At 40.1% G+C, this 16,242-nt stretch overlaps 1 protein-coding gene across 1 annotated transcript in view; it reads left to right on the forward strand.

The window, feature by feature from the left end:
• fbxo44.9 (F-box protein 44, tandem duplicate 9) overlaps positions 1 to 15,831 on the forward strand; it is an 89,737-nt gene extending 73,906 nt beyond the window's left edge. Inside the window, exons 7-16 of the mRNA XM_056242263.1 lie at positions 11,549 to 11,595; positions 11,684 to 11,795; positions 11,872 to 11,967; positions 12,663 to 12,798; positions 12,894 to 13,036; positions 14,120 to 14,166; positions 14,255 to 14,360; positions 14,476 to 14,571; positions 15,326 to 15,461; positions 15,555 to 15,831. Of these exons, the coding sequence (XP_056098238.1) occupies positions 11,549 to 11,595; positions 11,684 to 11,795; positions 11,872 to 11,967; positions 12,663 to 12,798; positions 12,894 to 13,036; positions 14,120 to 14,166; positions 14,255 to 14,360; positions 14,476 to 14,571; positions 15,326 to 15,461; positions 15,555 to 15,692 (1,057 nt within the window). The 3' untranslated portion in view covers positions 15,693 to 15,831. The remainder of the gene's footprint in view (positions 1 to 11,548; positions 11,596 to 11,683; positions 11,796 to 11,871; positions 11,968 to 12,662; positions 12,799 to 12,893; positions 13,037 to 14,119; positions 14,167 to 14,254; positions 14,361 to 14,475; positions 14,572 to 15,325; positions 15,462 to 15,554) is intronic.
• Positions 15,832 to 16,242: the final 411 nt, after the last annotated feature.

The following is a 16,242-nucleotide window of genomic DNA, read 5'->3' on the forward strand; positions in this document are numbered from 1 at the left end:
ATTTGAGCAGGAGGTTGTGGAGGTGGTCAAGAAGAGAGCTCCCCTTTCCTGCCTTGATAATCTCTGGTGGAATTCCATCACTGCCTGGTGCTTTCCCACAGGCCAGTGAATCGATGGCCTTCCCAAGTTCCTCGATGGTGGGTGGCGAGTCAAGCTCCTCCATGATGGGCAGAGGCATGGTATTTCGAATGGCTGTGTCAGCAACAATGTTCTCTCTTGAGTACAGTTCCTGGTAGTGCTCAACCAATCTCTCCAACTGCTTTCGGCGATCTGTGATGATCTCGCCGGAAGTAGATTTTAGGGTAGCAGTCTTGATGGCATTGGGACCAAACGCTTTCTTCATGCCTTCATACATGGCTCGGATATTACCACAGTCTGCCGAAGTCTGAATATCGCTACACAACTTCAGCCAGTAGTCGTTCGCACACTTTCGGGCAATCCTCTTTGTGTTATTACGTGCCTCTCTGAGGGCAGCCAACGTCCTTGCAGAAGGCTGTCTCTTGTGCTCAAGGAGAATGGTACGTTTTGCAGTGATGGCAGGCTCCAGCACCTCGATCCCTGCCACAAACCAATCTTCACTCTTTTGCACCTTTTTCCCAAAGGTGTCTGAGGCGACCTTATACACGGTGTCACGGATGTACTCCCATCACGTTGTAACACTGTCTACAGGGCAGTTCTCCAGGGCCTCATCAATGGTCCTGGCAAAACATTCCCGCAGCTCTGGCACTGATGTTCTTGCCGTGTTGATGCGAGGGCGGCCCTTCTGCTTCGAGCGGTGCGCTCGTCTAAGTTGAAAACGCACCTTACTGCTGACCAGGGAATGGTCTGTGTCGCAGTCAGCACTGTGATACGTGCGGGTGACGAGCACGTGCTTGAGCATGGGTCTCCGAGTAACAATAAGGTCAAGCTGGTGCCAGTGTTTGGATCTGGGGTGTCTCCAAGACACTCTGTGGTGGGGCTTAGTGGGGAAGAAGGTGTTGGTAATGCACAAATTGTGGTAAGAGCATAGCTCAAGTAGTCGCTGTCCGTTCTCATTTAGCTTACCAACGCCAAAATGTCCAATGCATTGTGGCCAGGAGATGTAGTCAGCGCCCACCCGGGCATTGAAGTCTCCGAGCATGAACAGGTTGTCTTTCGGTGGAATCTCCGCGATTTTAGCCTCAAGTTCGTAATAGAAAGCATCTTTATCCTCAGCTGTGGAGCATAGTGTGGGGGCGTAGACGCTGAAGATGTGCAAGGGTCCCGAGAAGGTTGTGAGACGGAGGGTGAGGATCTTTCTCTTTTTTTCCCTTGGGATCCATGGCCCATGACACTACCGCCGGTTTGTTTGTTTGCAGTGTTGTTTTTGGCAGCCCTTTAAGTTTTAGTCTTAGTCTTAGTCTTTTGGACGAAAATGCTTTTAGTTTTAGTCACATTTTAGTCACTTAAAAACGTAATAGTTTTAGTCAAGTTTTAGTCGACGAAAACAAAAAAAGGTTTTTGTCAAGTTTTAGTCGCCGAAAACGCAAAAAGGTTTTAATCAGGTTTTAGTCAATTTTAGTAAAAAAAAAAAAAAAAAAAAAAAAGTCTTTAAAAAAATAGAAAAAATAAAATGTGGCTGTGTCAAAATTGGTATCAAGTTCAAAAATAGAAAAGAAATAAAAGTGCCACTTTGCAATCTGTTAAAAAAAAGAAAAGAATAGAAATCCATTTGGCAAGACAAGTCTATCCCTGCATTAGTGGCTGCAATGAGCCTGTTTTGAATTGCACAATTTCTCAAAAGTCATGCTCAATGTTCAGCTGAGATCTGTACTTTGTTTTCAGGGAAACTGAAAAGCCCATCTCACAGAGATATGATGTGGCAAAGGGAAGAAGAATGCACACAGCTCTCTGCCTTTAGCCTACTTAAAAACGTGATATATTTTTTAAATAGATAAAATAGACATAACATATACTGTGTTTGATATGGGATTAAAATGATGGGTAGTGTATGGGCAGTGTATAAGATATAAACTAATGATTAATTACTTTAATATTCCTTGTTTGTTCTGATCAGAGCATGAGCGGAGAGCGCATTTCTGAATATTCCTCGGCTCGCTCATTCAGCTCAGGGTCGCGCGCTCAACACAGAATAGCCTGCTGGTTTGAGAATATGTGGAATAAGAGCTGCCTCCGACTAAAGGTTTTATTCTAGTCGACTAGTAGTTGTTCATTTAAGCCATTAGTGGACAAATCGCCCCTTTAAATTAATTGAATTACTTAAATAGGCTATACGGGATATTGAGCGTTATAGCCGCACTCAAACGCACGACCGCACGCATAAAGCTTGCCACAAAGAACCGGCAAAAGTAATGATTATGAATGTGTAAAAAAATAGCAAGGAGACATTTAATTGTTTATTAATAAACTGGTGTTTTCGGTGTCGCTGCAAAGATGAATTTGACGATGCGGACTCACCATGAACGAATAAAGATAAAAATTTCCTCCCGTTTTGGAGGAGATCTGTCACGCCAGTGGGGCGCGCCCCACACTTTGAGAACCAGTGGATTATACTGAAACTGAAAGTAGCCTAGATGTCCATAAATCATCTCGTCGTTTCCGACCACCAAGCCCGTTTATTAGCTTCGCCGCCATGGTCCTTATATATGTGTTGTGAGTGACTAGCCGCAGCCGCAGAGTGTTGTATGAAATCTGGTGCGCACGCGGCATTGGTACCCAAAACAATGATAGGAATTGGCAGCATTGCTGATACTTTTTTAGCTCAAAACAGACAGAGTTCACGCAAAATAGGCAGAAATGACATGCATTGCGAACGTCAGACTTACAGTCATTTTCGTTCCGTCTCGTCTTGTCAACGAAAACTCGAAAACGTCTCGTCATGTTTTAGTCACCTTAGAGCCATTTTTAGCTAGTCATCGTCGCGTTATCGTCATAAAAAAAAGCGCGTCAACGAAATCATTTCGTTATCGTCATCGTTGACGAAAACAACATTGTTTGTTTGTTTGTTTGTTTGTCAGCCACTGGTCTGGCATCACGCCATCTGACAGACACGTGTGTCACAGTCTATGACGTAAATTCTTCGTTGACAGAAATGTTGAAATTAAATATTTATTATACACATTTTTACAACGTTGAAAAACTTTAAGAATGTTTGTCATGTTTTTCATCCTACAGAAATTATATTAAAACAAAAAATATTTTTTCCATTTTCAAATTTTTGAAAAAGCTCCAGGGAGCCACTAGGGCGGCGCTTAAGAGCCGCATGCGGCTCTAGAGCCGCGGGTTGCCGACCTATGGTCTAGCGGGATTACCTTGCAGGATATCTGTATGGCGGCAGGCTGGGCCTCCCCATCTACATTTATAAGGTTTTATAACCTAGAGGTTCCCGCCTTACAGGCTAAACTACTTTCGGTCTAAAAACAGTATTGTCTGCCCCGTTGCTTTGGCTCACAATACTACAACCGCTTGAGCACAGCTCACTGATCGCTAAAATTACTCCATGGGCAAAAGGAAGATCCATACCGTTACCCAGTTCAGGCCGAACATTTTCACCCTGACTGTGTGGAACACTGTTAATGTGATTAGCTCCCTTAGGACGCTAACTTATTGGGAATGACGCTTCTAGCCTCTCTTCTCAGACTCTTTGTGAGTCCCTGGTGATTATGCACTATATGAGCCCCGGGCACCTGCCCTTGGGACTTTGGTGTTGGATCCCAGCACGCACGGCGTTTTACACTGTGTTCCCCTAGCTTAAGATATTACGCAGTACGAGAGAATCTCTCGTAAGAGAACGTACTCTGTTACTAACCTAACCTCGGTTCTCTCTAGAAGAGGGAACGAGTACTGCGTATCTTTGCCGTGCCTGCAACACGCTCTGGTTTGCTTCGGCGATGAAAAACCAGATTATTTCAGCCCATCAAGCTATATTTATAGCCCCAGGCCACGCCCGCTTTGGCGGGAGGTGACGTAGTGGGGGCGAAGCGCCCCCATTGGATCTGACGTCACCAAGGGCCTCTCTCGATAGGCTGCTGTAGTTGCCGCAGGACAGCCAATAGGCACGCGAGCCGCCTTGCCTATGTCTGCATGCTGCCGCAACGCGTTTTACATTAATTCAAAATTAAGGATAATTTTTGGCTTCAATATCTCGTGGAAAAGAGGTTTTCCCCTAGCGTAAGATATTACGCAGTACTCGTTCCCTCTTCTAGAGAGAACCGAGGTTACGTTAGTAACCGAGTACGTTTTTGTGTGCAGATCTCAGAGCCTAGGCTGCCTACAGAGACGCTTTTTTTCTGAAGGACTGCTTATGGGGCGGGCAGCTAGCGGATCGTTAGGAAACACTTTTAGCCACTACTGTATTTGGTGTGGTTAGTGCCACAATATAGTGGGGCGGTTAAGCGCAAAAATCAATCACTTTGCGATAAAAGCATCAAATTTGGTAGGAAGGCTCACAAAGGGGGTCTGAACAGATTTAGGACCGTAGGCGCTTGAAATTTGACCCCTGGGGGTCATGGCGGGCATTTTTCAAAATGGCCGCCAAATATGGATTTCGTAATGGGAAAATGTATTAAAAGCTGCCAGAAACATAAAATGCAATAACACATTTCACCATAAATACATGAAAATATGAGCACACTTTCACATAGAAGGTCTTTAAACTTTAAAATATAAGATATGTTTAAAAAAAAATTGAAAATGGCCACTAAATACGGATTTCGTAATGGGAAAATGGATTAAAAGCTGCCAGAAACATAAAATGCAATAACACATTTCAGCAGAAATACATGTAAATATGAACACACTTTCACAAAGAAGGTCTTTAAACTTTAAAATATAAGATATGTTTTAAAATTTGCTCCTGTAATACAAAATATTACTATACATGGGTTAATGAATTATCTGTAAATTCATGTTATGTAATCAAAATTAGACATCACAGTGAAAAGTGATTAAGAGCTGATCTTTTATCTTTTTGCCTCTTGCACCATTCATCAAAGCTCAGCACATCACTGGAGGAATGCATATTCATGTAATTATCATATGCAGCACGTTGCAAAATGTACAATGCAGCCACTGTTACTTGGTGGGCTCTCTTTGTATGAGCAACATGGGCCACTTTTAAGAAAGAGTCAGCTGTGCCTGTTGTGGTAATGTCTGCTTGAACAAGAGCCTCTACCCAACCACTTCCTTGCAGTCTCCTAAAGTCCTCAAGAATGCCATCTCAATGTGGAGACCCCCAAAAAGAATCACAATTTCACCATATCTATCTGGCCACTTCCACTGTATTTGCTTGGCCAAGGCAAACACTGGCTGGTCAAAGGCAATCACAGGGGTTTGCTCTGGATGCAAATGATTAATTGCATTTCTGATGACATCCATCGAGTGCCTGATCATTGCAACTGTGTGTGCATTCTCACAGAAAAAATTGTCTAACAGCCCATAAAACTCGTACATCGGTGGCCCATTCGTTTTGTTTTGATTAGATTAATTGGGGTCCGTTTTTTTTTTTTTTTTTCATTCCAGCCCTGCTGCGAGTGAATGGGAGACGAACACCAAAAGCCAAGTGATGAAACGGCACTACCTGATTAAACCGCACGCACATCCAGCAGTCGCAACGCTAGAGCAGCTGGACCGTCTCACCCACAACGCTGGCAAACTCGCTTGACGCTTTAGCTGCTCTATTGATATGATAACCAGTGCCAGTTGCTTGATCCATTTGAATTCGACACAAGCACAACATAATAAGTGAACATTAAAGGCTCTGTGGCAAAACCAGCTGAAACCAGAATGAATAGCTCCGACCATGTAAACTTACATGTAAACTTACATGTTTTTTAATCCACACAACACCACCCAATAAAAAATTACCATGCACACGCACTTACTAACACTCTAGAAATTGTGCATTATGAGATTTAATATTCTTACTATTAGCTTTAAATTAAATTTGAGGTAATATTAAGGTATACTTTTAGAGTTTTTTTTTTCATGTTTAAGTTTTTTCATTACAAATACCATAGTTTATTCTTAGTATTAGTATTATTATCGTTGCTGTTGTTGTTATTATGTTATTATTACCATGGTTAATCATAAAACCATGGTAATGAGGAGCATGGTTTTTTACCTCGTTAATGATCTTACTGTTAAACTCTGGATTCTATCCAAGAACTGGAAACTTCTCTTTGGGGCAACAGATGGGCTTTATAGTTTTATATCATCTTGTAAGGACTGGGCCAGGGTGAATCTGAATAACTAAATACCTTCGTGCTAAAATCCCAAAGCCTTTAGCCCCAAAAGGCCTGGAACTTGAAAAAACACACACAAACACACACACACACACACACACACACACCTCCCCCACAGCTGACACCCACACTCAGGACAGAGCGTGGTGTCCGCTTACAAGACATTAAGACATTTTATGACATTTTTGGAATGTCCCAAAGGAACTTCTTTTCTTTAAAAGACATTCAACCAGATATTTTTTATGTGTGTCCATTTGCCCATGTCACATTGGAATAACTGTGACTTTATCATTATGCATTTTTACATTTAACTGTCTATTCCCAGTATTGTTATACGTCGTTCTTGGTCTTGTTTTAATTCTCATGATCCAGCGGAATTAATCAGATACAAGAAATTACAGTAAAAGTTATGATTCTATGTGCACCAGCTTTTGGGGACAGTAAGAACCAAAACTTAACATACTGTCAGAGCCTGGAGTCTTAGATAACAGCATTTACGACCGCACCAGGAATGTCAGAGAAGTATGTCTCTCTCTCTCTCTCTGAATTCTAACCAAGGAGGAGAAATGAATCCTGTATTCATATATATATGCTATTATATATCCACTTGAGAATTGTATGAACGATGTATCTAAGTTCCCTATTTCATGAGTTGCCTTTCTGTGGTTTGGTCTATGTTTCTCGACAACTCTTAATTGGATAATGTTTCAAACTCTGCCCACTAATGTTTAACCAAATCCATTTGTGGCAAGTTTGGTCTCGATAAACTCCAATCTTCGTTCCCCATTTGTTAATTGACATTACATTTTGCTAAACTTTGTGACACATTAGTATTATAAGAATTGTGAAGATTCTTCTCTTAAACAACCGACGAGATTAGGGTTTCAGATGTCTCTCTCTGGAGACAAAGGGCCATAAACCCAAAGTCCCGCCTGTAAACTTCCAACCCTCTAATTGGCCAAGCCAACAGGAAGAGGCTGGATTTCTCCGAAAGTGATAAATGACGCTTCTCCCCTTCACTCGCTCTCTTCCTCCCGTGTCCTCGTGTCATGATGTAACGTCTCGCCTCCGGGCGAGCTCTTCGCCTTTCTTTTATTTGTTTCTAGTTTAGTTTGTGTTTTTCAGTTGTAGATAAGTCTCTGTGTTTAATTCCAATCGACGATTGAAAAGAAAACCCCGTGACATATCTCTTCAGCAAATCCATCTACAAGGGACCTTTAAACGAGCGCGCGCTCGCTTTGAAGGAGAAACACGCGCACGTGACCGCGTGACGCGCCGGACCGAGCGAAGCACGCGCTTCTTCGCCAGCCATGCACAGATGGAACATTAACTCCTCGTGATTCCTCCGTTCTACGAAGTGAAACGAACTCAGCCGAACTATTTCCCTTTGGTAATGTTACCCCAAAGACTGTGAACCAAGCAGCCCACGTGATGCTTCCTCACACACATAGGAATCCTCTCACGCACGCGGCCAGACAAGGCCGCGCAGGATTGCCGCGATACAGAGAGACCAAGAAACTTGCGCAAGTATATCTCTTTATAGAGCTTCTAAGAAGTTTTAAGATGATGTTTCGTGTTGTTATCAGAGAGGTGAATGTCTTCCTGCCAATGAAATTCTCCCAATTTCTCTGTTCTCTCTCTCCCCATCCCCTTTCCTCTCTCTCTTACTCGCTCACGCGTGTACGTTATCCATTGTCCAAACTTTATGCATTTCTCGTTCACTGATGTCTTATTGTATTGTTCATTGTTGTCTATGTGTTTGTAAATACATATATCCCATGTAACCGTAGTAAATACATAAGTAGTCATGCCTTTATTAAATCCATTATATTCATTTTGATTGATGTTACTGTGTCTGCTCATACTCCAGGCCTCTGAAATGAATAGATCAAGCTACGGCTTTATAAATTAAAAATACCTTTTTTTATGAGTATGTGTTTATAGGGCAGAAAACCCAGTTCTTCTGGCCAGAGAATTGCGTTTCCTGAAATCCTATGAAGTAAGATGATATGTGGGATTCCCCCAATATTAATCTGACAATTGAGCTAATTAAATTTTACCTGTCTGTAAAACGTGATCTATGCAATCAACTTGTAGTTAAAATGCAAGGATACACGTATGCATGCAGGTAAAATGATAGATCCTCCCTTAGAGGGAGAGTAAATTCAATGTAAGATTGATCTAATCCAAACATGTATGAATAATTATTAATTACCAATTATTAATTAATTTATGCAAATTCCCCACGGATTAGATCCGCCCTGAATCCTTACAATCTTAAGAGCTTTATAGCTTGAATCCCATGAATTAAGGATGAAGTTATGACTTTTTCTTCCGTGTAGATATGATCAGTTCAAATAAAATAATTTAAGTAAAGGCTATTAAAAATTAATTCAATAATTAATAGCATGCAATATAATGCAATATGAATATTTAACACATTTGCAGTATATTAAAAATATCTATTATTATTTGTTTCTGTCCTTTATTTATTCATTGATTTAGTTAGATATTCCAATTTAAAGGCCGTAACTACAGCAAAACATTAATAGGGAAACGTGTGGCCGTATAGGCTGAATTTTTATATTTGAATAATGGGATATCTAAACCAAGAAGAAGTAAATAATATAGCTGCAAGCAGCCATTACCGGGGCCAAGCGCAAGAAGCGGCAACAGATGCCATCATGGGTGGGAGTGGCGGATCAACTGCAGCAAGGAGCAATTAAAGACATTTTAAAAGAATTTTGGTAAAATGGCTGAAAAATCATATACATTAACTAAAAGTATGATTTAATGGATTATCACTTTCGACCAGTTGATGGCGAAGTTATGAAATTGATGTGGTGTGGTCAGAGTGAGGTGACAATGACACATACAAAGTTTGGTGTCAATATGTCGAGGCATTGCAGATATTAAGCCTGAATAGTCCTTTTGGCCAAATGCCTCAAATATGCTGCTGCAGTATAAGAAAACAGTTTTGTCTATCAACACAAAATCCATATTCAGCACTTTTAGTCAGCACGGTCTGGAGATGATACGATTCGAATTTGGTGAAAATCGGACAAACGGCCTAGGAGGAGTTTGAAAAAAGTAGGTATTCACTGAAAATCAAGATGGCGGACAGGAAAATCGTCCAAATACGTCAAACTTGGTATCTATGTTCTCGGCATGACCCAAGTAGGTCCCTTTAATTTCCGCGCGGACGGAATCGCGGAATTGGCCAATTAATGCAGAATCTAATGTTAATGCGGAATTATGATGCGTTCAAGTCCTCCTGGGAAGTTCGTACGTACGAGGTGGGAAGTCGTGTTTACGACGGCAGGCACGTTCAAGTCACTTTCGTCGGAGTAAGATGGCGGAGTACTTTCACTTAATTAATTACACAAAAATACAGTAAGGTTCTTACTGTGCGTTCACACCGGACATCAAATTCGTGCCTGCCGCATGTCAACGGTGAAATTGACGCGCTTAAATTTCGATTCAAACTTTTGTTTTTACGTGCGTCAATTTCGCCATTGACATGTGAATTAACACAAAGTGGTCAAGCGTATAACTAGACGCGGCAGGCGCGAATTTGATGTCCGGTGTGAAAGCACAGTCAGAGGCAAAATCCGGAGGCGAAAGTTTCGAAACCCGTTGGCGGCCATCTTTTTAGATGTTTATCGAGCATTAGCATTAATCGAGAGTCACCGCTCGTATATGCTCTGGAGAGCAGAAACAGCTGCGTAGGGGACATCGTCGCTGTACTCGGGTCCACCAGACCCTCCGGAGGGTTTCAGGAGTTTCACAATTTGCTCCAGGAGCTAGGTTTGGTGGACCTAACAGTGAGGACGCTGACGAGGACAGCATAGGCCGTATAAGGCCTCGGCCTCGAGTGGTCTATGCCTGTCGAGCCCGCGCTCTACAGCCCGGCGCGAGGTTCACCCTCGCCCGCACCCACCTAATCTGTCATTTATTTTTGTTTTGATAATAAATGGAGCCTCCAAAAGTGAAACCTGTCTTGTGATTTAAAAAAAAGTTTTTATTGTGTTTAAAATTGTGTTTGTTGTCTTTACATTAGAATAATAATGTTTCATATAATCTAGAATAGATATGGGAAAAATAGCATTCAATACAAAATGAGTATCTCTCATATATTGAAATCGCGTTTTTATTTGAAATATTTGCTTTGCTCACCAAGAATTTTAGTCATATTACAAAATAATTTATTGAGGCCAAACATAAAATAACATTATAAACTGTCACTTCACCATGTGACAGCAGTAAGCAGGCTCCTGATTGGTTAACGCGGCGCGAATTGACGCAGAAGTTCAGATTTTTCAACTCGGGCGGCAGACGCGAATTCGCGTCAAACGCGAGAATGCACAAAAAGCACTACATAAAACATTCGAACTTGACGCACGAATTAGGCGTATTCGCGTCTACGCCTCATTAGCGCCGCAGGATTTTTTTACGCACGTAACGCATCTTTGCATTGACTTAACATTGAAATAATTTGCGCCTGACGCGCTATTCGCGTCCGATGTGAACGCACCATTAAACTCTTGTTCTAGAAAATGAAGAACAAAGAAATGTGCATCAGATGTACTTTGTTTTTTAATGTTTTTAATTAATTTATGAAGCCACTGCCAATTTTATCGTTACATGTTGCATTGTTATATTATAATGCCATCATATTCTGTGCAAGCAATTAGCTTAACTGCGCTGTAAATAGAAAACCTTGACAATATCACTGCATAATATTTAAGTATTGTGGTATTCCGCCATGTTTCTCAGTGACGGAAAGAACTCGGAAAGATCGGGGCTTAGAGAAAATCCCGAGCTCCCCACTGGTATTTACGACATTGTGGTGGCGTTCAAGTGCGTTCAACTCGTAAATACAATCTATACGAGATGACTTGAACGCACCATTAGCCTTTCGCCGAGCCCCTCCCCCCTTAGTTACTGTTGCTACGTCCGTCAAACAAATGGTCAAACACGACCAGCGCGACAGATTGCGGAGTTGCGGAGAAACAGCCTTACGTCTGTTTTTTCAAGCGCTACGTAAAATTAGTTTGTGCGTTTATTGAAAACAGTTTGACCTTCGGTGCTTGGCCCCTAATAAGAACCAGAACAGATACAATAGGTGCCTCCGCACCTTCGGTGCTTGGCCCCTAATAATAGTTCTGCCGACAAGACTCTCCACCACAAGACAGTTTTACATAAGCAGATGAGGGGGCATGTACACATTTTTGGGGGGTGTTCTCTCAAATAAAAAATATGAGATTTCTCTCATATTTACTGTATCTTCAGAATATGAGACGTAACTTCTTTGTTTCCCCCTGTAGGTTGAGATGCACAAAACCTAACTTGCTCAAGAATCCCAGCGCACAAGGTGACTCATATAATTAAGATTGCACAATAACAATTGTAAAAAAAAAAATTTGCTGCAGGTAACGTCTCTTTTCTGATGTTCTTATCAGATGGACTTCACGGATGGAAGATTGTACGTAGTGGAGGTGACCACTGGGTGACGGAAAAAAATAGGAAACCCCTTCTGGACACAGTCACCAGATGTTTTATGACATCTTATGAGTATGTTTGAATGTTCTGAAAATTTTCAATCATCAAGCCAATACACACATGAATCTCTGATAAACTCTGTCCTCAGGCTATGTTCGAAACGACAGCTGATTGATTTGACGGAAGAAGGTTATAGTGGTGCTCTCATGGATCAACAGCAACCTCATATCAAAATATCAGACTGGTGAGTGTTCACTCAAACTCTCATTACATGTTACAGTATTTTAGGAGGTGAATTTCATATTTTATGTGATCATTTCTTTGCAAATGACCTGTCCCTCTGGGTCACATATGGCTTATGCTGGAACTGTGCCTGGCAGTATTAAAACCCAAAGTGTTATGACGTTCATATTTATTTATTTATTTATTTTTTGTTATCGGCAGATTATTTTGTACTCTCCGATCCCGCTCCCACATCTCTTTTTAACATTGTTTCCTGTGAAGTCTTAGTTCTACAAAATAAAGGCAAAAGTGCCAAAAATAAATCTTATTTCTGTTCGTAAAAATGTATTAAAATGTCATTAAAGGGATAGTTAACCTAAAAATAAAAATTCTGTCATCATTCACTTACCCTCATGTCATTCCAAACCTGTGTGACTTTCTATGTTCTGTAGAACATAAAAGAAAATATTTTGAAAAATGTCTCAGTGTTTTTTGTCCTATACAATGAAAGTCAAAGGGGTCCATTATCCAACTTTCAAAACATAATTTTTTTTCTTCAGAATAAAGAAATTGATATAGGTTTGGAACGACATGATGAATTTTCATTTTTAGGTTCCCTTTAAGAACACAGTACTAGCATTTGGCACAAATCAGGTTTTAATATGAAAGGCCACTTTGTTAATAGGAAGAATTTTATTTGCTGTTTGTCTGATGCAGGTATGCCCCAACCTCTGTTAGTGGAAGTGAGTATCAGATCTGTGTAGAGTTGCTTGATCAGTGGAAAAACCCCATCAGAACCTTTCAGCCTAAGAAAGTTATATTTTCATTTGGGAATGATGAGCCGTGGTGTCAAGTGAGTAGAATAATACAGACAGTCCAGTTATTCCCTTGTAATCAAACTAATAGTCAAAGCTTAACTGTCCCTGTGTTTATTCTGCTTTATTTCAGATGGCCCACGTCTTTAAGGATTATGGACCTGGAGTTCGGTTTATCCGTTTCACTCACGGTGGGAAGGATACCCAGTTCTGGGCAGGCCATTATGGAATACGGCTCACTAACAGTAGTGTGGAGATCTATTCAGCTGATGACTGGTAGTGTTTTTCAGCATTATTATTTATTTTATTGTAAAACATATTTATTAATTTTATCAATGAATTATTTTTTATCAAAATTCACAATGAAAATACAAGTTATATGTAGGCATATCATGAAACAAAACATTAAAGATGAAAATAAAGTGCAAATGTTAACTATTTCCGATCCGCCCACTTGAAACCAGCATCAAGCATTGGGCTTGTTAATGACCACAGCCTCTAGCGTCAGCTGTTGGTATGCCTCTTAAGGCCAGGGGAGTGAGGTTTATTTACAGCTAATTATACTTTACAAACCAATCAAACCACTCATTCATTTTATTTTGCTCTGACCAGAGCTTATGAAAATCATTTTAAGGAATTTCTAAACTTTATAAAGAGTGTAATAAATAAAAGTAACAATAATAATAGTTCGATTTTTTTAATAATAGTAATAATAAAAGTATTCAGAAAATGCACTAACATTCATATTTACCATATTTCATATTTTTAAATGACAGAAGGGTTGGCACCTGAACCCACTCGTTGCGCCGACACTGAATGACAGTGAGAAATATCATACACTTTATCAAATGTATAACCTAACTTCTCAAAATGGGTGATGAGTCTCTTGGCTACCTTATGTCTAGTTGTACCATAATACGTTTCCCATAACATGTCCTGTCCTACTGCAGCCTTATTGCATTTATCAGAGTTGTGGGAGGGGCTTTGATGCCATCAACAATCACTCAGTGTTCTATATTGTCGATAAACAGTAAACACGTGATCCCTAAGAATTAGATCCTGATTCAGCGGTTTTTGAAGTCCAGAATCCTGTGACTATTGGGATATCTAAACCGTCAAGCAGTATATATAACGGATCTCAGCTCTGACAGCGTCAGCCGGTAGTGAGTCGTCAAGACGCTCCTCTCTGCCAGATATATTTCAGTTTTACAGAAGCAGATTAGAGTCCTGCTGCAGTAAATTAGAAGAGTGATGTTTGACATAAAACTAATGCGAAAGTAGCTACTATTATTTGTGTTTCAGTTGGTTTACTGTAATATCATCAAAATGCGCAACATAACTTTGTGTTTCCACCTGCAGGTTCAGTCTCAGAAATCGTAACTTGCTCAAGAATCCCAGTGCACAAAGTGAGCCTTAACATTAAGATTGTACAATAAGTGTCACTATAAGGAATCTTTGCTTCAGGGAATGTCTCTTTTCTGATGTTTTAATTAGATGGACTTCAAGGATGGGAGATTGTACAGAATGGAGGTGACCACTGGGAGACAGGAAGAAATGGGCAAATATTTCCGGTCACCAGATGTTTTGTAACGTCATATGGGTATGTTTGATATTGTAGATCCTTCAGCTCATTTAATTTCAGTATATGTAACAATTTGAAAATAAATCAATCATGAACCCAATCCACACATGAATCACTCAAACTTTGTCCTCAGGTTATGTTTGAAGAAGCAGCTGATTGATTTGACGGAAGAAGGTTATAGTGGTGCTTTCATGGATCAACAGCAACCTCATATAAAAATATCAGACTGGTGAGAGTCACTCAAACTCCCATTTCATGCTACAGTATTTTAGGTGTTGAATTTCATATTTTATGTGATTAATTCTTGTAAATGACCTGTCCATCTGGGTCACATGTGCCTTATGCTGAAATTGTGCCTGGCAGTATGAGAATCCAAGCTGTATGACAATCATATTTATAAAAATAATATTTTTAATTTTATTGTAAGAATCTGCATAAGCTTTGACACAAATGGTGCGGTTAAGCTTCAGGTAACCTGAGATCAAGTCCTGGCTCGTGGTACTTTCCACTCCTGTTCCCCCCTCTCTCTTCAACATTGTTTTATGTCAAGTCTCTACTGTCCTACACAACAGAGTCAAAAATAACTAAACAAAAAAACACACACATAGGACATAATTTAATTTAAATATCATTAAATGGATAGTTCACCTCTTGTCATTCCAAATCTGTGTGAGTTTCTTTGTTCTGTGGAGCACAAAAGGAGATTTTGAAAAATGTCTCAGTGTTTTTTATTCATAAAATAGTCGATGCTGTCCAATGTTGGAATCAAATTGGAGTTTTAAAACGCCTCCTTTTGTGTTCCACAGAAGAAATAAAGTCACAGAGGTTTGAAACGACGGGATGGTGAGTAAATGATGACAGTTTTATTTTTAGGTGAACTATCCCTTTAAGAACACAGTACCCATGTTAAATCAGGTTCTAATATGGAAACACAAATATTTGATTTTGAACAGAACCACATTTCTGTGATGTCTTATCTGCAGGTATACCCCACACTCTGATTGTGGAAGTGAATATCGGATCTGTGTAGAGTTGCTTGATGAGAAGAAGAAAACCATCAGTACCTTTCAGCCTGAGAAAGTTTCCTTTCAAAAGGGAAAAATGTATCCATGGTATCAAGTGAGTAGAATAACAGACAGTGCAGTTATTCCTCTGTAAACAAACTAATAATAATCGCGTAACTGTCCCTGTGTGAATTCTGCTTTGCTTCAGATGGCACACGTCTTTATGGATTATGGACTTGGAGTTCGGTTTATCCGTTTCACACATGGCGGGAAAGACACAAAATTTTGGAAAGGCCGGAGTGGAATACAGGTTACTAACAGTAGCGTGGAGATCTATCCAGTCTGATGCTACAGAGTGTTTTCCATATGTTTTTTTTTTTTTTTTACATTCCTAAATTTAACAGGTGCAAAAGTGACCTTCAAATTGGGAATTGTAATGACACGTTATGCCATAAGGAGATATATAAAATATATATCAAATACAACGTAATGTTTATATCTTAGAATATGTCAGTGCCATTGTTTTGTCTCAAGATGCACACCAGAAATGTTTTTTTCTAAGACTTAATAGAGTTTATAAAAGCTACTTAAATGCCCTAATTGAACTAAGGCCTAATCCTGGCATAGTCTAAGCGCTCTTTGTGAAACCGGGCCTATATGTTACACTGTTAAAATGAAGGACCTTAGTCGACGACTATAACTACAGCCATAGACATGCACTTACTGCTTATGAAATAAATTGCTTGAGTGCCATACAGTTAATGCCAATAAATGTCTCAAAGTTACTGTGTGTAAGTGATGTTACGTTCAACATTAAAGCATATAAATTTACATTGATGCTTGATTATGAAATAACAGTTGAAGGTCTGGGGCTTAAAGGAGACAAATCTCCTTCA

Source organism: Rhinichthys klamathensis, unplaced genomic scaffold (assembly GCF_029890125.1).
Source record: "Rhinichthys klamathensis goyatoka isolate OS25496 unplaced genomic scaffold, OSU_Roscu_1.1 h1tg000720l_1, whole genome shotgun sequence".
NCBI classification, from domain to species: domain Eukaryota; kingdom Metazoa; phylum Chordata; class Actinopteri; order Cypriniformes; family Leuciscidae; genus Rhinichthys; species Rhinichthys klamathensis.